At 42.7% G+C, this 24322-nt stretch overlaps 1 protein-coding gene across 1 annotated transcript; it reads right to left on the bottom strand.

Annotated features, from left to right (window-relative positions):
- Positions 1-5370: 5370 nt before the first annotated feature.
- On the bottom strand, positions 5371-6059 carry LOC109029187 (cyclin-Q-like). Its single transcript, XM_019039011.4, has one exon. It carries the CDS (start codon positions 6032-6034, stop codon positions 5390-5392), a length of 645 nt encoding a protein of 214 aa, XP_018894556.3. The 5' UTR covers positions 6035-6059; the 3' UTR covers positions 5371-5389.
- Between the last annotated feature and the right edge of the window lie 18263 nt (positions 6060-24322).

The following is a 24322-nucleotide window of genomic DNA, read 5'->3' on the forward strand; positions in this document are numbered from 1 at the left end:
AATTATAGTGGATGAATATTGTTTGTACTTTTTGTGAGACCTATTTAAGACTTTAGAGATGGTGGTAGGGAAAAAAATTGTATGGTCCCTGAAGAGATTAAGCATAAACTCATAAAAAATAGAACATACCCACAAAAATTTTCCAATTTTTTTTTTAATTTAAAAGGCACAATACAATAGCAAAAGAATGATATCTCATGGTGTGTTGCTGAATGGATTGCACAGCCAATAGGTGCCAGTTCAAAAGAGGAAGGGATCCCTGTAGGCAGGTGGGCGATGAGCTCCTATGGAAGCAATGGACTCTGAGCTGTGTATCACAAGGCTGAAGAGAAGTCATCAATCAGTTAATCCAAGGATTAATCACCTATTATTCTCAAACATCAAGTTAGATGGGTATAAAATGATTCCTTCCTTCAAGATGCTTTCAGTTCAGTACTGAGGTAAATAAAAAAGAGGAGGCTTTCTGGGCAAATGGAGTAGTATGAGCTGCAGTACAGTGGAATGGGGGTTTCATGAGTGATGAGGGAGAATCAGGTAGTGAATTGACAACGGACTTTGAGATTTTTTCTGCAGATGCTGAAGAATCAGTTACATAATATGATCAATATATACTGTACTGTTTTTATAATATATATATATATACACAGACTCTTTATATGCATACACACACACAGACGCACACGCACACACTCTTTTAAGTGATCTCAGCAGGTGGTGACCTGCTGACCATAATGCTAACATATTTTATGTGTTGAGGAGAGTAGCATGAATAAATACAGGTCTGCCTGATTCCATGTATTCAGATGAGGGGCTGTTCAGGTAGAGGTGGTGGTGTGCAGGGTGGACCTAAGTAAGGAAGAACTGACAGCACAGACGGCAGGTGCAGCAACGCAAGTGAGGGAAAGAGGAGTGGATTCAAGAAACTATATGTAGAGCAGAACTGAGAAAAGCATACCTTTGAGCTAAATAGCATTAACAAAAAATTATCAAATCTTGATCCTGAAAACAGGATCAAGGCTCAATTGCCAGTGGCTTTTCCTTGTAGGCCACCATGGCCAACATTTCATTATTCTTGGGTTCAGTGTTTTCTCCAGCCATCGCTGGGAACACACAACTGGAATCCACTGGGCTGCCACCAAGGCCAGGCCTAGCCTTGTATAAGTATCATGGAGTGTTATGGACTGAGTGTTTGTGTCCGCCCTCCCATTTCTTTTTTGAAATATTATCCCCAAAGTGATAGTATTAGGATGTCGGGCCTTTGGGAGGTAGTTTAAGTCATGAGGGTGCAGCTTTCATGAATGGGATTAGTGCTCTTATAAAAGAAATCCCAGAGAGCTCTCTAGCCTCTTACTACCATATGAGGATACAATGAGAAGACGGCTTTCTGCAACCTGGAAGATGGCCCTCCCGGAACCCTACCATGAGGGCACCCTGATCTCAGATTTTCAGCCTCCAGAACTGTGAGAAATAAATTGTTGTTATTCGTAAGCCACTCAGTCTGTGGTACTTTGTTACAGCAGCCTGAATAGACCAAGGCATGGAGCCGTAGGAACAGCTGAGTGAAATGTATCAGTGGTATTTTCCTCTTGGGTTTTCCAGTTCCCTTTTGTGTCTGCCTTTGATTTTATTGATACCAAAAGATCGAACATTGAAAGGCGAAGGCTACAGCCTTTTTGGTCCCCAGGACTCCTGCAAGTCTTGACAGCCAGACACAGTTAGGGCTGCTGTTACATACTGTATTTGCTGTGGGTCACAGCCAACCTGTCCTGCAGCAAAGGGATGAGAGGTGTGTCCAGAACTAACAGATGCCTCTTCACTGTGCACTGCGCACACCACAGCCGCTCGTAAGGTGTCTCGTTGTAACTGTCACTTTCTGTTTCAGGTCTTGTTGGATGACTCTGAGTCTGTGGTAGGTGTGGCAAGGAAGTGTGGTGTCTCCTTAGGGTGGGCCCCAGGCAGAGCCCCCAAATCTCCCAAGATTTATGGACAGTTTGAGGAGGTGGCTGGCAGTGAACTTTCACAGTGAGAGAGTGAGCGGGTGCAGGGTGCCCACAGCCAGCGCTGACCCTGGGCTTGATGAATTAATGTGGTGAGCAGCGTCTCACTGAGCTCCTGGCCACTAAGTAGGGCATGTGATGGTGACGTCTGTGAGGAGATAAATGGGAACATCTTCCACTGAGGGATGAGGGTTCCTCCTGCCAGTCACGTTTCTGGGATGGTTGTGTTTGCATATGTGTTAGAAATTCACATTTGAGGCTGGGTGTAGTGGCTCACGCCTGTAATTCCAGCACTCTGGGAGGCCAAGGTGGGTGGATCACTTGAGGCCAGGAGTTCAAGACTAGCCTGGCCAATATGGTGAAACCCCATCTCTACTAAAAATACAAAAATTAGCCAGGTGTGGTGGTGGCTACCTGTAATCCCAGCTACTCGAGAGGGTGAGGTGGGAGGAATCACTTGAACCCGGGAGGAGGAGGCTGCAGTGAGCTGAGACTGTACCACTGCACTCCAGCCTGAGTGACAGAGTGAGACTCCATCTCCAAAAAAGAAAAAAAAATCACATTTGAGTGATAAGTAGTGAATATGCTGTTTCAGATGCAATGGACTGATGTGTACCTTGTTTATTGAATTTCCCTGTGACATACAGCAGTTTCTTGGGTAGTAAGAGACTATTTAGTGAGTGTTAACCACTGAAACAGGATCAGGATTTCTACGCCTGGAACTGCAGTTGTCTTATGGCTACAAGATGTTGAACAGCTATTAACAACTACGAACTAGGAACTTTCAGAGAACAGGCCATTTTCAATTTTTTCCATTTTGAACATATTTTAAATTGCTAATGTTTAAGAATTTGGTAAACTAGAAAGAAATCAAGAACGAGAGAAATAAAAGAAAAAATAAATTGGGCTGCTCACTTAAAGGTTTCTTCTGTCCTTATAATTCTTGCCTTATTATAGTAATTTATAAATATACAGACATCAAGCATTAGAGTAGCAGGTTTGAGTAAGGCTTTGTGTGGTCTCCTGCAGAGCAGCAGAATAGATGATGCAGAGCATAGATTCCTAAGCCTCAAGTCTTCTTGCAAAGCTTGGTCCTTCAAGTTTTGCAAGAAGAGTTGAGGCTTAGGAATCTATGCTCTGCATCATCTATTCCAAAGTTTTAATATCTGCAAAGACCCAAAATGTAAGAAAAGAAATAGGCACAAAAAGTATTCATGTCTTACATATATTTAAGACATATTTGTGTCTTACACAGAGGCAATGTTAGGATATTGAAAATTAGAATGATTGCCCCATGCAACAAACATTTCAAGGAGTTTCTGCTCTCTGCTCGACCCTGTACTAGGACTGGGTGGGAGCATAAGGAAACCACAAGCAAAATGATGAAAAATATTTATGGTAAGTGCTGCTGCTTGGGAGTCCACACCGTTGGGCAAAGGCTTAAAAAGGCACTATGGGCTCTGCTGGCTGTTGAAGAAATTACTAAGGTGCTTACATTTATAGAGAGTCTTGGATGAAATTAATAGAATAATTCAAACCAGCTCAAGGAAAAATGAGAATTTATTAGCTCATATAAAGTTTAAGATAACAGAAAAGCAATTAAGAAGGGTTCTGCATGGCTGGATCCAGGTGCTCTGTGTCCACAGGAATCTGTCTCTCATCACATAAGCTCTGCTTTCCTCTGTTTTGCTTTATTTTCAGGAAAATATCCACCCAGTGGTGGCAACAATGGTCAAAGCAGTTTCAGACATTTGTTCTAGTACTCCTGCACTTAGAGGGAAGGGGAGAGCCTTGGTCCAGGAGCACTAGCTGAAGTACTGGAGGATGTTCTTATTGGTCATGCTTGAGCCAGTGCCCCTCCTTGAAGCCATTGTGATAGTTCTGTTGTGCCCTGGCCAGCCCAAGGTCAAGGCCCACTTTTGGAACTGGGGGTCAAGGTCCAATTCCCAACCTGAAACATGGACTGAGGGGTGGAAGAAAAGCAGTTGCAGAAAGGAAAATGGGTCCTGTTACTAAAAGAAGGGGAAAGGAACACTGGGAAGGGAAAAAATAAAAGGTGTGCACCAGAAGGGAGGTCTTAGCGTGTTTTCTGTTGCTATAACAGAATGCCTGAGACTAGGTAATTTATAAAGGAGAGTTTACTGGGCTTATAGTTCTGGAGGCTGTAAAGTCCAAGAGCACAGCATTAGCATACCACATGGCAGAAAGGAAGAAGTCAGAGGCAGAACATAGGGACTATCTCACTTTATAACAACGTGCTCTTGAGATAACTAATCCAGTCCTGAAAGAGAGTGAGAGCTCACTTACTCTCATGAGAAATAATGCATTCCCTGGAGAGTAGCATTAATTCCTCTTAATGACCTAATCACCTCTTAAAGTCCCTACCTTTCCAACTGCCACACTGGGGACCACATTTTCAGCACATGCACTCTGAGGAACATACTCAAACCACAGTGGTGCTTGTGTTCACAGAGTCCCATCATCTCCTGTATGCCACACCGGCAGCCAGGGTCCAGACTGGCCTCAGGGCTAACATCCCCCCTGCAAGGCATCAGAGTGCATGTGGTTATTCATGTAAATGATCATGGTAAAAAAAATTCAAATAGAAAGTATAATAAAATGAGAAACAAAAGATGTGTCCCCCATCCTCTAACCACCAGTCCCAAGTCTTTAAATGACCAAAATGGTAAATAGTTCTAGAAAATTTCTCTTTGAAAACAATCATCCATCCATCCATCCATCCATCTTCAGCCCCCTTAGTAGCTGGGATTACAGACATGTGCCACCACTCCCCGCTAATTTTTGTATTTTTAGTAGAGACAGGGTTTCACTGTGCTGGCTAGGCTGGTCTTGAACTCCTGACCTCAGGTAATCCATCCGCCTCCGGCTCCCAAAGTGCTGGGATTACAGGCATGAGCCACCGCACCTGGCCTTTTTCTTTTTTTTTTTTTTTTGACTTGCATCACCTTTTTTTACACAAAATAGATTGCAGCCACATTGCACATTCATTCTCGCTATAAATCTGGCTTTAAAAAAATCCCTAGGGATTCAGTGTCATCGATATCATGATTTTCCTTTTATTGGCATCATGCCTCTATTGTAGTCAGAGTCCTCTCAAAGGACAAAAGCAGATGTAGCTCCTTTGGGTCAGCTGCACCCAGTGTGCTCCCGGCCTGCCTGCTGGAGGCGCAGCTACCATCATCATCTGGACGGCGACTGCTAGGGACTGTCAAAGCGGCAGCATGTCATCGCCTTCACCAGCCCTTCTCCAGCAGCACAACCAGTCCTCCCAGCTGGTCCTCTGGGGACCAGCCATCATAGCGATGTGGTGGCAATGTCCCCAGGCAGCTGACCATCCTGGGCTTCTCTTTGGGCAGGCCTGGGCCAGGGCCTTAGGGGATCTCTGTGTCTATGGTATAAATCTGAATGAGATCAGACACAATATTATCAATGATTGGCTTGGTAAGGTCGTCACTAAACGCCTGCCACCACAGCTTCTCAGCCTCGACCTCGGCGGGCACCTTGACTCCATAGACCTGCAGGGCCAGGTAGAGCACCACCACAGCTATGTGCTGGGCCTGGAAGGGGAGGCACAGCCCCCTGTGGTAGCTGTCCCGCAGCAGGGCCCAGGCAGTGACGGCAACGGGGGTCCGCTGCCAGCTGTGGCGGTTCAGCCAGTTCTTGAGGGAAACCAGGTAGTGGAGTAGGTACTTGTGTGGATGCTGGAAGGAGACCTGGAAGCGCAGAACTCTCAACATGAGAAGCTCACACTGCACAATGCTGTCCCGGAGCTCCCAGACGCGGGAGTCCAATTCCAGGGGCTCACCGCTTGGGTTGAAGTACCTGTTGGACACATTGATGATGTCATGAGCCTGCAGGTGCTGCTCTTCCACTTTGCCGGCCAAGTAAATGGAAGACATGGCAATCAGGTAAGGGTCATAGGCGTCCAGGATGGTCTCGCAGAAGAACTTATGGTAAATGGTGCAAGCAGTGGCAATGGGAATGGACCGCATCCCTAGCTTGACACCTGCCTCCATGATCAACCTCGCCACGCGCAAGTGCACCCTGGTTTCCGGCGCCGGCCGCTCCTCGGCGCCCTCTCCGGCGTCCTCCGTGCCTTCCATGAGGCCCCGCGGCTCGGGCGGAAGGAGAGCCGGTCCGGGGCGGAAGGAGAGCCGGGGCGGAAGGAGAGCCGGTCCGGGGCGCAGACTGGCGTTTTCCTTCCTTTCTTTTCTTTTCTTTTTTTTTTCACAAGTTGTATCATATTACGCATATTGCTCTCCAACATGAGGTTTCACTTAATAATATTCTTGGCATCTTTCCCTATCAGCACACAAAGTTAAAAAACAAAACAATAAAAACAGCTGCATAATATCCCATAAAATGGGCCAGGCACGGTGGCTCACGCCTGTAATCCCAACACTCTGGGAGGCTGATGCGGGTGGATCACTTGAGGCCAGGAATTTGAGACCACCCTGGCCAACATGGTGAAACCCTGTCTCTATTAAAAATACAAAAATTAGGCCGGGTGCAGTGGCTCACAGCTGTAATCCCAGCACTTTTGGGAGGCCGAGGCGGGCAGATCACGAGGTCAGAAAATCTAGACCATCCTGGCTAACACGGTGAAAACCCGTCTCTACTAAAAATACGAAAAATTAGCAGGGGGTGGTGGTGGGCGCCTGTAGTCCCAGCTAGTCAGGTTGCTGAGACAGGAGAATGGCGTGAACCCAGGAGGCGGAGCTTGCAGTGAGCTGAGATCGCGCCACTGCACTCCAGCCTGGGCGACAGAGCGAGACGCCGTCAAAAAAAAAAAAAAAAAGAAAAGAAAAATTAGCCAGACATGGCGGTGCATGCCTATAATCCCAGCTACTCAGAAGGATGAGACACAAAAATCCCTTGAATTTGGGAGGCAGAGGTTGCAATGAGCTGAGATCGCACCACTACACTCCAGCCTGGGTGACAGAGCAAGACTCTGTCTCAAAAAAAAAAAAAAAAAAATTTTTATAAAATGATATACTATAATTTATTTAACCACTTTTCTGTTAATGAGCATTCATGTTATATTCATGGTTGTTTTTCAAACAATTCTGTCCTGTCAATTTAGTTTATGGATATACTTGCAAAAGCACACTATGCTATGTGTACAGGAATATAACCACTGGTCCCAAGTCTTTAACATGACCAAAATGATATAAAGTTTCTCTTTGAAAATGTACAGGAATGTACACATAGCTTAGTGTGCTTTTGCAAGTATATCCATAAGCTAAATTCCCAGAAGTGAAACTGTGTGTTCAAGGATATGTTGCCGTCATGTGCTGCATAACAATGTTTTGGTCAATGACAATCCTCATATACAAGGGTGATCCCACAAGATTGTAATGGAGCTAAAAATATTCCTATTGCTGGGTGAAGTCACAGCTTTCAGAATGTAGCCCATGATAGACTCACACAAATCTAACATGAAAAAAGAAACAAACCACCATGAGCATCTTTCTGAAAAGAGTGATACCTCCTTAAGAACAGTCTCAGATCGGTCCTTCAGGAGGCATCCAGAAGAAGACATTGTTATCGTAGGAGACAACAGCTCCGTGGTGTTACTGCCCGCTGAAATTCATCTAGTGGGATAAGATATAAAGGTGGAAGACAGTGATATTGATGATCCTCACCCTGTGTTGGCATAGGCTAATGTGTGTGTTGGTGTATTCATTTTTAAACAAAAAATTTGGCCAGGCATGGTGGCTCACGCCTGTAATCCCAGCACTTTTGGAGGCCGAGGCAGGAGGATCGCTTGAGGACAGCAGCTCAAACCAGCCTGGGCAACAAAGTGAGACTCTGTCTTTACAAAATTTTTTTTAAAAAAATCAAGCAGGCATGGTGGCTCATGACTGTAGTCTTAGCTACTTGGGAGGCTGAGGTGAGAGGATTGCTTGAGCCTTGGAGTTTGAGGTTACAGTGAGCCTTGATTGTGCCACTTGCATTCCAGCCTGGATGACAGAGCAGACCCTGTAGCTAAAACAAAACAAAACAACAAAAAGTTTAAGAAGTAAAAAATAATTAACATTTCTAGAAACAGAAAAAAGTATATAGAATAAAGATATAGAGAAAGAAAATATTTTTGTATAGCTGTATAATTTGTTTGTGTTTTAAGCTAAGTGTTATTACAAAGAGTCAAATGTTTGAAAAAAAGTAAAATTTATAAAGTAAAAAAGTGATAGTAAGCTAAGGTTAATTTATTATTGAAGAAAGAACATTTAAAAAATCAATTTAGTGTAACGTAAGTATACAGTGTTTATAAAATGTACAGCAGTGTACAGTAATGTCCTAGGCCTTCACATTCACTCACCACTCACTCATTGACTCACCCAGAGTAACTTCCAGTCCTGCAATCTCCACTCCTGATAAGTGCCCTATGCTATACAGACGTACCATTTTTAATTTTTTTTTTTTAAATTTAGATGGAGTCTCACTGTGTCACCCAGGCTGGAGTGCAATGGCGCGATCTTGGCTCACTGTAACCTCCGCCTCCTGGATTCAAGTGATTCTCCTGCTTCAGCCTTCCGAGTAGCTGGGATTACAGGCAAGCGCCACCATGCCTGGCTAATTTTTGTATTTTTAGTAGAGATGGGGTTTCATCATGTTGGCCAGGCTGGTCTTGAACTCCTGACCTCAGGTGATCCACCTGCCTTGGCCTCCCAAAGTGCTGGGATTACAGGCATGAGCCACTGCGCCTGGCCTCCATTTTTAATCTTTTACACTGTATTTTTTACTGTATATTTTCTATTTTTAGATATACAAATACTTATAATTGCCTGCAATATTAATACAGTAACATGCTGCACAGGTCTGTAGCCTAAGAGGAATAAGTTATACAATACGGCCTATATGTATATAATATATAGTAAGCTGTATCATTTAGGCTTGTGTAAGTTCACTATGATGTTCATACAATGATGAAATCGCACAAGAATGTATCTCTCAGACATATCCTCGTTGTTATGTGAGCGTGACTGTATTTTAACTTTGGATACATATTAACAAGTTGACCTTTGAGAAGACCACCAATTTCCATTCATACAAACAGCATTAAAAGTACCAGTTTCCCCACACTCAGTCACTGCTGAATATCTTTAAACTTTACATTGTTGCTAATCTGATAGGTGAAAATGGTATTTCATTGTATTTATTTGCATTTTAAAATTACAAATGAAGTTGAGCTCCTATTAATATGTCTGGTCCATTTTGATTTCATTTTTGGTGAACTTAAAATCTGTTCTTTCTATCCACATTACAATATTAGCATTTGGATGACTACATCATGCATTTTGCCTATTAGAGTTCATTTAATCCTGATCATGTAATATTATATTTGTAGATTTACCAGTCGTTGAATCCTAGAACGGTAGAGCTCTAGATACACTTGAGATGATCCCATGATACGTTCTCATTTTCAGATGAAGGAACTGGGGTGTCTAGGGAAGCAAAATTAGCTGTCCAAGGTCACACAATTAGAGGCTGGGCCAATACCAGAACGCACACTGCCTGAGGTATTATGTAAGTCTGTTACTTTGCTGTTTACTAAAGCGGGAGGTCTGTCTTGGAAGTTTAAACCACTCGTCTTAATCTATTAGCATCCCAAGGAGCTACTTATAACTGTAACCGCTGACCCAATGAGCCAGCTTCTCCATCCAATGTTTCACTTAATGGTGTAGTTTGTTACAGTTCAGCAGTCCCAGAGACTGGACGTCTGTGCAACGTGTTAAAACTCCTCTTCAACTGCTGCAGTAAAACTTTCTGCATGGCAGTGCCCAATTCAGGGAACGGGAGTTTCTTATGCTCAGTCAACGCGAACTCAGGACAAATCAAGCGAGAAAAATCAGTAGTCTCATCTCTGCCATTACTTACAGTTTTTATGGATTGTTTAATATAATGAAATAGTCACAGGGAAGAAATTCAATACCTCCATATTACATTCTCATACTTTCAAAGAGCTTTTTCAAATTCCTCATGAAATGATACCCATTTAATTTCAGTCTTGGAATTAGGGTTTTATCTTTCTTACACTCCTTACGGGGCCCTTAAATAATTACTAAAATCCACATTAGTCATTAGGGAACTTTAAAGATGAGAATTGCTCTGTCACAGGCTTTAATCCAGGGAGCCCTAAGTGCAGGGGTCCCAGCCTTCACTGTCTCTACACTATCATGTTGGCTTTTCTTCCCTATGAAAACACTAAGACTCTTTATTATGCTTATAATTTAGGTACATCTATGTCTTCTCAAAATTTAGTTTTTAAGAAAATATTTAAAGACTATCTACCTGTTTTTTCTCGCTGTTGTTTGTTTGTTGTTATTGTTGTTGTTGTTTTGAGACAGGGTCTCTCTCTCCCAGGGTGGAGTGCAGTGGTGCCATCACAGCTCACTGCAACCTTGACCTTCTTGGGCTCAAGTGATCCTCCCACCTCAGCCCCCTGAATAGCTGGGACTACAGGCATGTGCCACCATGCCTGGCTAATTTTTGTATATTTTTTAGAGACAGGGTCTCACTGTGTTACTCAGACTGGTCTCAAACTCCAGGGCTCAAAGCAATCCTCCCACCTTGGCCTCCCAATGTGTTGGGATTATAGGTGTAAGCCACCGCACTGGGCTCAACTATAAAGTTATTGATAGAACTTCCCAAATGATGGAAAAGACATAAGATTTTGAAGAATCAAGAGAAACAAAAATAACTGGCAATGTAAGAGTTAAGCTACATGTTGCCACATCATCCATGTTAGGAAAGCAAAAAACTCCAAATAGATTAATAAAAATGAAAAATAAGTTTAAATTTTAAAATAGGGGATATGTATCTTCTAAATGCTGTAATTAATAGAAAATGCTTTAGTACATGGTCTTTAATTTTTTTCTTTTTCAGCCGAGTATATGCAGGTAACTGCAGTTCAGCTCTGAATCTGTGCTGAAGGACCCTAAGTGCACTATTTCTGTTTTCCGAGAGAGTTTAAAAAAAATTTCCCCCGCTTTTTCATTTCCAGATTATGTTCAGTTAATTATTAGAATGCTGAACATTCTGTCCTTAATACTCAAAAGTTCCTGACTTCTGGGTAGGCAAAGGGAAGCATAATGGATCCAAAGGAAATTCTTCCAGCCCTATTTTACTGGCCTTCTCTTCAAGTACATTCATAAGAAATTGTGTTTAAATAAATTGGATTGTACTTTCAATTTCAGCTAAATGCAATTTGGAAGTGGCTTATTAGATACTCATAAAAATGTTCCGGCTTTCCGAAGTTAACTTTCTGTGAAAATAATAGCAAAAAATGGGTTATGTTAACTATGTATTTGGGGAGAACTGATTTCTAACACAGAGGCTCAGGGAGGATGGAGCAAGGGGGTGCACACTACTGTCCTAGGGTGCTGCTTTTGACTGGGGTAGAGCAGCGAAGAGCCGACCTGGGAGTTGTGGGAATTTAGAATGTTTTGGCCTAAGAGAATGCTTAGTCAAGGTGCTGACAGGGTTGGTTTCCTTCTGAGGCCTCTCTCTTTGGATTGGAGATGGCCGCCTTCTTGCTGCTTCTTCACATGGTCATCCCTCTGTGCATGCACATCTCTCATGTCTCTCGTGTGTTCAAATTTCTTCTTATAAGAACACCAGTCAGAGTGAACTAGGGCCTGCCAAATGACCTTATTTAACCTTAACTACCTCTGTAAAGCCCCTAGCTCCAAATATAGTCATATTCTGCGATTTTGGAGGTTAGGGTTTCAACATACAAGTTTTGGGGCAACACAATTCAGCCCATAACAACAGTAAAAGTGATTTTACATGGTGTGTGTCTGATTTCAAAGCCTGTGGTCTTAACATTACAGTTACTACTTGTGTGTGTGTGAAGCTACTAAGGAGGTTGAAGGAAAGGAAATTTAAGCACATCTTTAATGATCGAGAAAGGTTTAGGCCAGGCATGATGACTCATGCCTGTAATCCTAGCACTTTGGGAGGCTGAGGCGGGCGGATCACCTGAGGTCAGGAGTTTGAGATCAGCCTGGCCAACATGGCGAAACCCCGTCTCTACTAAAAATACAAAAATTAGCCGGGTGTGGTGGCACATGCTTGTAATCCCAGCTACTTGGGAGGCTGAGGCAGGAGAATCGCTTGAACCTGGGAGGTGGAGGTTGCAGTGAGCCAAGACCGTGCCGTTGCACTACAGCCTGGGCAACAAGAGTGAAACTCCATCTCAAAGAAACAGGTTTAGCAAAGCAGCTCTCCATGTGAGTAGAGCTTTGAAGGATGGACATGCTTTTTTTCAATTTAAATTATAATTGTTTAAAAACTTAATACACATTTTTCTTTTTTTACTTTTTAACAATTTTTTCTTTTTATCACACTTTGTCCAAAACAAGGAAGAATTTTTCTTACTATAAAAGTAAATGTATTCTTTGTATAAAAATTAGAGAATTAGATAATAAAATGAAAAAAGACACTCAGAATTGTGCCATCAAGAGAAATCTCCTTTTAACAACTTGGCGTATATCTTTTAAAATCCAGTTTTCTTTATTTCAGATAGATTGATGGGTAGATAGATGGAGAAAGCAAGAAGGAAGAAGCAGGATTCTACCATTGTACTCACACATTCATTTTTGTTTCCTGGGTTTTTTATACTCAATGTAACATGATGGAAATAGACCATGGATTCTGAGGGGTGGGGAGGGCAGAGATATTTTTGGCAGAGGATTAGTTTGCACAGGATCATGGCCACAGAAGGATTGTAAGGTCTGACTCAGGAGGAGTGGTGCAATTTGGGCTGGCATTTAGGGTGAAGGGCCATAAATTCTAGACCATTGACTTGGTTGGTTTAATGCCCTACACAACACGGAGACAGATTTGTAGGGTTTTAAACTATCTGAGTTAGGGGTCTAGAATTTATTTGGTAGAAGAGATGAAACATAAAACTATTTTTGAACTTTCTAAAGCTCTGCTCTTTGTATAAAAATTAGAGAATTAGAAAATAATGTAAGGTTAATTTGTGATAGAATGCCTAGCGGATACGAATGTGAGGAGATTGAAGGGTTAAGAGCTTGCTAGAGAACTATTGTCTAGGGGAGAGGAATCAGGAATAAAACCTAGGTAGAGACAGTAGGAAGGCAAATGAGTCACAGACGAGGAAGAATTCATAGAGTAACTGGGTAACTGACTCATATGTATGATGGGGAAGGGAAAAATCATAGAGTAACTGGGTAACTGACTCGTATGTATGATGGGGAAGGGAAAAATCCGAGATGGGCGAGGGCAACAAATGACAGGCCAGCAATCGCTATGGGGAGGTTGGAGGAAGAATTGGCCCCTGGTGTAATAGGATAAGGTGTTGTCTTTGAGAGGTCAGTAACACATCCAGAAAAGAGGTGTCTGTCAGGCCATCACAAATATGAGTGTGTGGTAAAATGGCACATGTCTCTCAATTATCCATAAAAAGCCTCTCAAAGCCAATGGTGGACAATATACCAAAACCTTTAGTCCAGATCTTTGATTTTTGTTGCGCTTTGTAAGAGACTGCCTCTTACAGAGTGTCCATGCCACCCATCCAATTCACTTGACCCCAGTGAACCCAATAACTGGTCAAGTTTAACTGAAATCTATATTCATACTTGGTTCTGGACTATAATTTCATTTTCAGATCCCGTTTTTGGAATAAATAGATCATTTCATTCTTCTTGAAAGTAGTGAAGCAACTAAACCTCAATTACTTACCTAAATGAGAAAGAAATATTATTTGAGCAAAAAGAGAGTGTGGTTGTTAACTTGCTGGCCCTGCTTAAGCACCAGACGGTCCACATTCTGGAATGATCATGTCTATGACTTACTCTCCCTATTATAACACCCCTCAGCCAAATTTCTGCTTATGAAAATGGCATGAATCTTATCCCAAGTCATTAAAAAGATTTCATACTATAAACCCAATGTTTAATGAACCATTGTGAGATTTGAGATTATACTGGTGTCAACCAGGAAGATGTCATTAACTCTTTAAGTCTTTAGGGTCTGAACTAGCAAATGACAAGCTTTAAAATGCTACCACCATATCTCTGGAAAAAGATTCTCAAGGCTTTGTTTCCAGAAACACTGGCTGTGTGCAGCCAGTCCATTTACGGATTTGGCCACTGAATCTAAAACCAGAGTTATGCTTTCTGTTGATTCTTAAGACCCAATCTCATATACAAAAGGTTTCTTGAATCTATTTTTGTGTTTTCCAATGATCACTGCTCTCTGGTTTAATTCAATCCTCTTAACTCTTCTTGACCTTGACTGTTGCAATAGCAATAGCTTAACTGGTCTCTCTGCCTCTAGTCTCAGCCCACTTCATTCCATCCTCCACACTGCTGCCAGCATGATCTTTCTAAAACACAGCTCTCAACATGTCCCTTCCCTACTCAAAACCTCTAAAGACTCATATTGCTTGTAGAGGAGAATGCACAGTTTGTTAGTGTACCAGAGCAAAACTTTCTATGTCTTTAGTTACCTTTCCAACCTTGCCTCCAGCCACTCCCTTGTGGCTTTTCACACTTGTCATTCCTCCATGACTTTGTGCACACTGATTTCTGGGTCGGTGATGCCTTCCGCCTGGTGAATTTTTCATTCTTCAAAGTCCAGCTTGCATGTCGTTTCTGTGACTCTTTCTGTTTCCTCTTCCTCTCCCTTTCTGTGTTGGCTGAATGAATTCCTCTTTTATCTATGTTCCATTAGCTCTTTATTCACCTTATAATAATACTCCTTGTGTTGTGGTATATGGTTAGCTATTTACATGTCTTTTTCTCTGGCTAAGCTCTAAGCTCCTCAGGGGCAGGAACTATATTATATTTACCCCTTCACCTTTGATTTCATCTTTAATTTTATTTCCTTTTCGGAGACTTAAAATAAGAGTTGTTAGAAAAGGCAGGAGAATCATATCTTAAGTAAACCTCAATCTCTAGTTTGAAGTTTGTTAGTTACAAGGCAAACTGAACGAAAGGGTTGAGTTCTGCTTAACAGCAAGCACACATATTTATAATTCCCATCTTTCTATAAAACTGAGATTTTTTAAAGAATATTTAGAAAATGGGATATAATCTGAATTTTTTTCTCAACTCCAAAATCCCCTCTCCAACCATTCATTTAAAAATGTTATTATATTTTAAAAATAAAAATAAAATTTTATTGTATACATTTAAGTTATACAATATAATGTTATAAGATACAGGAAGATAGTAAAATGGCTACTGTAGTGAAGCAAATTAGCATATCCATCATCTCACAGTTACCTATATTTTGTGACAAGAGCAGATAAAATATATTCATTTAGTAAACATTTAATACAATACAATGTTATCATCCATAGTCCTCATGTTGTACATTAGATTTCTAGACCTCCGTATCCTACACATGTACTATTTTGTATCCTTTGACCTACATTTCCCCCATTTCCTCCAGTCACCCCAGTTAACCACTGTTTTATTATCTGTTTTTGCATACTTAACATTTAAAAAAAGATTCCACATATAAGTGAGATTATGCGGTATTTTTCCTTCTGTGTCTGGTTTACTTCACTTAGCATAATGTTTTGTAAGTTCATACACTTGGCAAATGGCAGGATCTCCTTCTTAAAAGCTGAATAATATTCCATTATAGATATGTAATACATATGTATTACATATATATACACACATATTACACACATACCCCACAGTTTCTTATTCATTCATCCATTGATGGACATTTTGCTAGTTTCCATATTTTGGCTTCTGTGAATAAAGCTGCAATGAACACGGGAGTGCAGGTACCTTGAAATGGTGGTGATTTCATTTCCTTTGGGACTATGCCCTGAAGTAGGATTGCTGGGTCATATGGTAGCTCTATTTGTACTTTCTTTAGGAATCCATACCATTTTCCACTATTTCCACCAATGACACTAGTCTACATTCCCATCAACAGCATGCAAGGATCGCTTTTCTCCACGCCCTTGCCAACACTTGTTACCTGTCGTCTTTTTGATAATAGCCATCCCAACAAATGTGAGCCCACCCTTCCTTTTAACTGTCATTTTAAATGTAGCCCAGTGGCCGGGTGCAGTGGTTCATGCCTATAATCCCAGCACTTTGGGAGGCTGAGGCGGGCAGATCACCTGAGGTTAAGAGTTCAAGACTAGCCTGGCCAATATGGTGAAACCCCGTCTCTACTAAAAATACAAATTAGCTGGGTGTGGTGGTGGGTGGCTGTAGTCCCAGCTACTTGGGATGCTGAGGCAAGAGAATCTCTTGAACCTGGGAGATGGAGGTTGCAGTGAGCCGAGATCGCATCACTGCACTCCAGACTGGGCGACAGAGCAAAGTAATTTAGTCTTTTGTCAATGATTGAGAATTTTGATAATATGTATTAAGAATCTTTAAAATGCTTCTACATCTTGATGTGATAATCTATAGTAATCTAAGGAATCAACTTTAAACACAGAAAAACTTTTTTTTCAAATTCACACAAAGTTTGAGCTGAGGTCTTGTGGCAGGCATGGAGGTGTCACACAAGAGGACCTGGTGAGGGAAGTGAGTTGGCCGGCAGCCTCCAGCTGCTGCACCTTTGGGATCCAGCACAACATTCAGGCCGAGGCCACATGGATGCTGGTAGCCATCAACCTGGCTGAGACTTTCTCAGAGCAGTTTGCTGCTCTTTGTATCCAGCCCTCTTTCCTCCCTTCTTTCCTTTCCCAAGCATCAGACCTTCATCATGCTCAAAGGCTCTCTTGGTTTATGCCAGCTCCCTCCCCTTCATCCTTCAAAGAAGTTTTCCCTGCTAATTCTCCTGCACTTCTAAATCCATCTTGGCCTCCACTTCCTAGAGGATGTGAACTAGCAGGCCTATAGGATGAATAGGATTTACACAGGTAAAGAGGGGGTTCTGAGAAGTCCATGTAGAGAGGAGCACATGATGACCTTGAGGGACTGAGAGATGCCAGTGTGTTGAAGTCGAGTGAGTGGAGGGAGGGCAGGTTTTGAATAAAGCTGGAAGAGGAGGCAAGACCACACCCCACAGGCAAGGATTTTTCACTTTATCCTATCAGCAAAATCTGTTAAGGATGTTCATTAGAGAAGATGATCAGACTTGCATTTTGAAAAGATTATCTGGGCACCCGTGTAGCAAAGGCACCATTTTGAGAGGCCAATGCAGTAGTCTAAGTCAGAGTGAATGGTAGCCTAGACTAGGTTGTTGGTGGGGAGATGAATCCATTTAGATATATTTGAGAGGTATTTATGAAATAAGATCCATGAGACTTGGTGATGAGTCAGAAATAAGGGGATGAGGGAGAGGAAGCTTAAAGGCTTCCATGTTTGGGCTTTCATAACTTAATAGGTGGATGTGCTATATGTTGAACTTGGGAACCCTTGAAGAGAACTGGGAGTAGAGGGAAGACTATGCCCATTGAATCTGAACAAACTGCATTTGAGGTGTTCAAGAGGTAACATTCAAGAAAGGAGTCAAGTAGGCATTTGGCGTTGGACCAGGACTGGTGAACAAAACATGCGCTTGCAAACGTAATTACAGTTTTTCCCATTGAAAGTAATGGCAAAAGTCACAATTATGTTTGCACCAACCTAATACACCTGTAGATCATTGGTGCTGCTGCAGAAGCTTGTGATCCAGGAGCCAGAGTCTTCTTTCCTGAGAGCTGGGGAGTGACTGAGAAGCTGGTAGAGGATAGCAGCTCCTCTGCAAGCAGGTGCGTGGCAGGGGTGAAGGACTAGCCCTGGAGGAATAGGTGTTTGTCTTTGATGTCTTTTTGTGGCTTGGCAAAAGGATGAATAAGTAAAGGTCTGAAAGTGACCATGAGGAACAGACACTCATACACACACACACGTGCGTACACACACACACACCCCAAAAGATTTATTTTAAGGAATTGCTCATGCACTTGGAGCTGGCAAATCCAAAATGTGTAGGGTAAGCCAACAAGCTCAGGCAGGAGTTGATATGACAGTCTTGAGGCAGAATTTCTTATTTTTCTGGGAAGCCTCCGTTTTTGCTGTTAAGGCCTTCCAACTGATCTGATGAGTCCCACCCACATGATTGAGGGTAATTTCTTTACATGAAGTCAATTGATTGTAGATGTTTACCACATCTACAAAATACCTTCACAGAAACACTTAGATCAATGTTACTAAGTACCTGGACACTACAGCCTAGCCAAGTTGACACATGAAACTAACCAACACAGGAACTGTGGTGGCTGTGGGGAGGTGGAACTCTTGACCTCAAGGTTCCAATGAAGACCAGTGGGAGGGGAGAACATTCTGCTAAGTTTGAGGATTCAGGGAGTGTGCCAGGTAAGGATTAACAGTTCCAGAAAGCCTAGTGGAAGGATCTGTGAACTCAGTGAAAACTGAAGGCTAGGGAAGGAAAAGGGGTTGCAATGGAACCTCCATTCCAAGCCATCACAATGGCTATGGAGAAAAAAGTGTGTCCAGGCTCCCCACTTCATCTTCATACCTGCAGGTGGGCTGAAGTCCAGCCTGCCTTCTCTGAGGCCTTGCCTGTCTTCAGGGGATTCTTCTCTGGCCATAGTGAAATGGAGAGTTCCCTGACCCCCCCTTGAAGGATGTGCAACAGGGGTGTGGCTCACTGTTCAGTTTCTGTGCATGCTCAAACCCCTTAGAGGAGAGGGAGCATGCAGATGGGCAGGTGCAGGAACTGGGGACAGCGCTTTTTGGACTCCGGCCCCATAATAGTGTCTAGAGGTGGATCGCTGTGACTCCCTAGTGGGCATGCTACAGTGCTCTTTTAGCTCTGCTGTCCACAGATGGCTTAAGTGTTAACCAGCTCAGTGACCTCTTGGCACCCAGGTTCTTGTCCAGCATCCAGGAAGAATCAGGTCACACATGGACTTGAAGGATATTGAATGCAGGGGTTTTACTCAGTGGTGGAGGTGGCTCTCAGTTGGATGGATGGGGAGCTGGAAAGGAGATGGAGTGGGAAGATGATCTTCCCTTGAAGTTTGGCCATCCAGTGGCTGATTTCCTCTCTGACTGTCCCCAGCAGAACTCCTCTCAACGTTCAGATGCTCCTTCTCTTCTCTCCTCTCAGCTGCACCATCTTGCCACTCTTCTGCTCTTCTGTTCATCTGCCTGTCTGCTTGTCTGCCCATGGAGCCTGGGGTTTGGGGTTTATATGAGTACAGGATAGGGGGATGTGGCAGGAGAAAAGGCAACTCCTGGGTGCAAAACAGGAATGCCTGTTCCCACTTAGGGCCATGGGTTTCCAGGCTTGAGGGTGGGGCTTTTGCCGAGGAACCGCCCTCTTCTACCCAGTATTTCCATGTCTCCGGTCCGTATCAATAGTGCCCCGTGCCATGCCACCCCCCATCTACCACTGCCCTCATCATGTCTATTAGGCTGGACTCATAATTCTGCAATGCTGATTTTCTAGCACAGACGGCTGTGTTTTTATATGGCATTCTAAATTGTTTATTAACTATTGCCAACTATGCTGTGATTCAGAAAGGAAATGGCTTTCAGGAGTGTGGAAGCCAATCAATCTAAGCAGGAATTGCCACCTGTGGGAATACAGAAGTAAAAATTGCCAATACTTTTGGTGGTATAAATGTTTATACTTGAAAAGCACAAACTTGCTTAGAAGGAATGAAGGTTTGCTCTATAATTTCTCAAGAACTAAATGTCACACAGAGTGGGGAATAAAAAAAGTCTATTAGCATGATAGATTTGGTGCAAATTTCTTGTCTTTAAACCCCAACTTTAATTTTTTTATTTATTTGTTTGTTTGTTTGTTTTTAGAAACAGGGTCCAAGCTAGTCTCAAACTCCTGAGCTCAAGTAATCCTTCTACTTCAGCCTCCTGAGTGCCAGTTTTCTTCTCTGTAAAATGGGTGGAGAATCACTCCTGCCTGGATTATTCTAGATTATTCTCAGGAATAGATCAAATTAACTGATAAAATTAATCCATTAGAAGAGTTTAAAATACTAGGCAAATGGGAGCAATGGTTGCTATTACAACAGTTCTTGCTACTTTTATTATTATTCTCCTTATTTTCATAGAATCAAAATGCAATTTGGAATTTTAATGTGACCTCAACATAAGGGAAAACAGAATGCATGGAGTAGTGCTTGGGTCTTTCCATATTAAAAATTGCTTATCATTGATTTAGATGTCTGATTTTTTAAATCAGTCTAATGTTTATTTAGATTTTCTCTCCACAGTTTGATTCTCACCCTGTTGGATTAAAGCCCAGGGTGGCCAGGCTTTTTGACGCGAGGGCCACACAGTGGTTTCTGATTGAGCCTCTGGGCCTCCCTGTCCCAAGGCTGCTCCTGTCTGCTGCAGACAAATTGCGCTGCCTCAGGATGTTGACCATTTGTCTGCCGATTCCTTTTATTCTCTCTTGGTTCAGGAGGCAGAATTTGTCTATCACTTCCAATTTGGGAGGCAAATTTCAGTCTTGGAATTATTTACCCTCCTCTAAATTCATTACACTGAAAGTTCACAGGAATTCAAACAGTAACATAAGTGTTAATATGGTTTCATTGGCCCCACAGTTACCTGAGCTGCTTGCAATCTTTAGCTGATGCTGCAGGCTCTTGGTGCTAAGAGCAAACCATGCATCCATCCACCCTAGCACCTGCTTACACACAATGTCTCGACACAGCAGTATGAAGAGCAGGCAGGAAGTTATCATTTGCATCATGCTTGATTTGATGTAACCATTTGGAATTTGTGATTTTTAGGGCAGAGATTGTCTTGAATTTTACTCTTAAAGCTTTACAAAGCAAATTAATTGTATTGGGTTAAACATTTTTGTCTTTATAGAATAAACCTTTTTTCCTCAAGCACTAGTAGATGACTATTTGGAAATCATTGATATGTTGATTCCATACCAGGTACTGGGTATACTATTTATGCAAGTAAGGTCATATAAGCTGCTTACTTGTTTTAAAATGTGTATGTTTCATCTTGTGAGTGAGATACAAGGCTCCGGTGTTTCAATGGTTCTTAGAGCATCTGCCCCTCTCCTTTACTCCCTTATCCTAGATTGTGGCCAAAGTGGCCTTTCCAAGATACAAACCTGATTCTCTTCTGGAAAAAAAATCGTTCAGGGTTGTTTCACCACCTTCAGGTGCCTCCAGCCTCTCAGTCCTCCTTGCTGCCCACTGTCTGCCTCAGTTTCCACCCTCCCCCCACAGGCACTTGCCTTCCAGTCTGGCTGAACAACCTGCAATTACAGAGGGATTTATGAGCTCTCAGAGCTGTGCCTGTGCTCCTGCAGCTCTCTACATAGGAAACATCTTTCCCTTCTGTGGCCTCTTCCTCCTGTGTTTCAAGGCACAACTCACATGCCATTTTTTTCAGGATGGTCTTTCTAGTTATGCACCTCATCCTGCCCCACCCTTTCTTTGGTCCCCCAAGAGCCTATCTATCCTGGCACCCATGGCTGCTATAATTGTTTTTTAATGAAGTTTCTCTCTCAGAGGGAGAAAGCCCAGCATCTATCACATGTTGTGACTCTTAACAGGTACTCAATAAATATTCCTTGAATAAATGGTTCTTAACTATTTACTAAACTGTTTTGTAAAAAAAAAAAGTGTCTCTTCTTAGCCTTCACTTATATGTCTCTGCTTGTTAAAGTGTAGTTTGAGAACCAGCAGCATCAGCATCACCTGGGAACCTGTGAAAAATGCAGAATGTTGGCCCCACCCCAGACCTGCTCATCAGAATCTGCATCTTAATAAGGTCTCCAGGTGATCTGTGCCCACCTTCAGGTTTGAAAAGCACCACTAGAGGTAACTAAAAGGAATGCAATTTTATTTTAGCCAGGCATGGTGGCTCACGCCTGTAATCCCAGCGCTTTGGGAGGCCGAGGCAGGTGGATCACTTGAGGTCAGGAGTTTGAGACCAGCCTGGCCAACATGGTGAAATCCCATCTCTGCTAAAAATACAAAAATTAGCCAGGCGTGGTGGCGAGCACTTATAGTTCCAGCTACTCAGGAGGCTGAGGCAGGAGAATGGCTTGAACCTGGGAGGCGGATGTTGCAGTGAGCTGAGATCGCACCATTGCATTCCAGCCTGGGCGTCGCAGCGAGACTCCATCTCAAAAAAAATAAAAACAATAATTTAGTCTTTTTTTTTTTTTTTTTTAAATACAGATTCTCATTCCATTTCCCAGGCTAGAGTACAGTGGCACGATCTCTGCTCACTGCAACCTCTGCCTCCCGGGTTCAGGCAATTCTCCTGTCTCAGCCTCCCAAGTGGCTAGGATTACAGGCGCTCACCACTACGACCAGCTAATTTTTGTGTTTTTAGTAGAGACGGGGTTTCAGCCATGTTGGCAAGACTGGTCTCGAAGTCCTGGCCTCAAGTGATCTGCCTGCTTCAGCCTCCCAAGGTGCTGGGATTATAGGCGTGCACCACAGCGACCGACCTAGTCATTCGATTTTTAATGCCTTTTCTGAATATTAAAGTAGTCTAAGGCAATTTTAAAAGTTTATTAAAACTCTAGTATGCTAATTTAAGGAGTAATTTGTAATGAAAAATACAAATTGTCATTTACATTTGATACTACTGCAGATACAGGAAATTTTTGCTCATAGAAGTGACATAAAGCCCGCGAGGATGAGTGAAGTATGCCTAATAACAAAATTCCCAGAATTTCTAGGATCTCCAGAATTTCCTCATAGAGGAGGGGGCTTAGGGAAGGCCATGTGTTTGGAAGAGCAGGTTGAACAATTGGCCTTGAAGTTGAATCTGTATGACAAGCATGCATTTTTGCTTAGATTATGTTACCAAGTTCGTATACAATTTTTCTAAACATGAATTTATCCACATCTTATATAGAAATGAGCAAATGTCAATTGCCCATAACAAAGAATGAGTTAACTTCCTCACCTCTTTTACTGTGAAACTCTACATCTGATTCATTAGCAGATCCTCTAGGCATTACCTTTGGAATGTACCCAGAATGTGACTGCTTTTTTCTATTTTTCTCATGATCACTCTACACCAAGCCACCTTTATCTCTTGCCTGAATTATTACACTAGCCTCCTCTTGTTTTCCTCCTTCCACCCGACTTCCCGACAGTCTCTTCCCTACTCAGTTGCCAGATCATGCCCTCCTCTGCCCAAAACCATCCAATGGCTTCCCCTCTTACACTAAAGGACACTGAGGCCCTTGCTGAGGACTACAAAGTCTTCCATGGCCTGGCCTCCAACCCCCTCCAACTTTATCCTCTTCTTTCCCCTTGTTTTCCTTCCTTCCTTCCTTCCTTCCTTCCTTCCTTCCTTCCTTCCTTCCTTCCTTCCTTCCTTCCTTCCTTCCTTTTTCCAAGTTGGAGTCTCGCTTTGTCGCCCAGGCTGGAGTGCAGTAGTGTGATCTCGGGTCACTGCAACTTCTGCCTCCTGGGTTCAAGTGATTCTCCTGCCTCAGACCCCCGAGTAGCTGGAGTTACAGGCACCCTCCACCACACCCAGCTAATTTTTGTATTTTTAATAGAGACGGGTTTCACCATGTTGGGCAGGCTGGTCTTGAACTCCTGACCTCAGGTGATCTGCCCGCCTTGGCCTCCCAAAGTGCCGAGATTACAGGCATGAGCCACTGCTCCTGGCCCCGCCTTACTGTCTTTCTCTTTTGTGCTTGCACACAGGCTTCCTGGACGTTTCTCAAGCCTGGCCAGCAATGCTTCTGCCTCAAGGCCTTTGCATGGATTCACTCCACTGCCAGAAAGCGTTCCAGATATCCTAATGGCCTATTTCCTCCTTCTTCAGGTTTCCCTCATATGGCAGAGAGTCCTTCCCTGGTCTCCTGCCACCCCTTTCACCTACCCCTCCACTGTCACTTTTTATCTCTTGATCCTGCTTTATATTTTATCATGGCAGTTATCACCATCATCTGATATAGTACTTAGTTATTTTATCTATTTTTCTATCTTTCCACTAAAATTCAAACTCCGTAAAGTAGGGGATTTGTCTTATTCACTGTTTTATCCCCAGTGCCCAGAACAGCCTTGCGTATAGTAATTGCTTAATAAATATTGGTTGAATAAAGCCATGAATGACAGCACAGAGGGTCAGTGTTGAGAGGACGTCACCGATGAAGATTAGTGGAGAATGGCTCAAGTCCATTGTCACCACATCAGATGTTACCTACAAGTGTTCAATTCTTTTTTTGTAAACCTGAATACCGGAGTTGCTAATAAATTGCAATATTGTCAGGTTAACAGCTCTTTCTGTCCTTATCAGTGTCATATAATACTCAGAAGACTATATGTTAGAGGCAAAGGGAAAGAAAGAAAAGGTCTTAAATAATCCCTAGTGCTT

This window comes from Gorilla gorilla, chromosome 1, assembly GCF_029281585.2.
Source record: "Gorilla gorilla gorilla isolate KB3781 chromosome 1, NHGRI_mGorGor1-v2.1_pri, whole genome shotgun sequence".
Lineage (NCBI taxonomy): Eukaryota > Metazoa > Chordata > Mammalia > Primates > Hominidae > Gorilla > Gorilla gorilla.

Bases quoted from the DNA above. Each gene is read 5' to 3' on its own strand.
- LOC109029187 (XM_019039011.4), bottom strand. From the start codon at position 6,034: ATGGAGGCAGGTGTCAAGCTAGGGATGCGGTCCATTCCCATTGCCACT.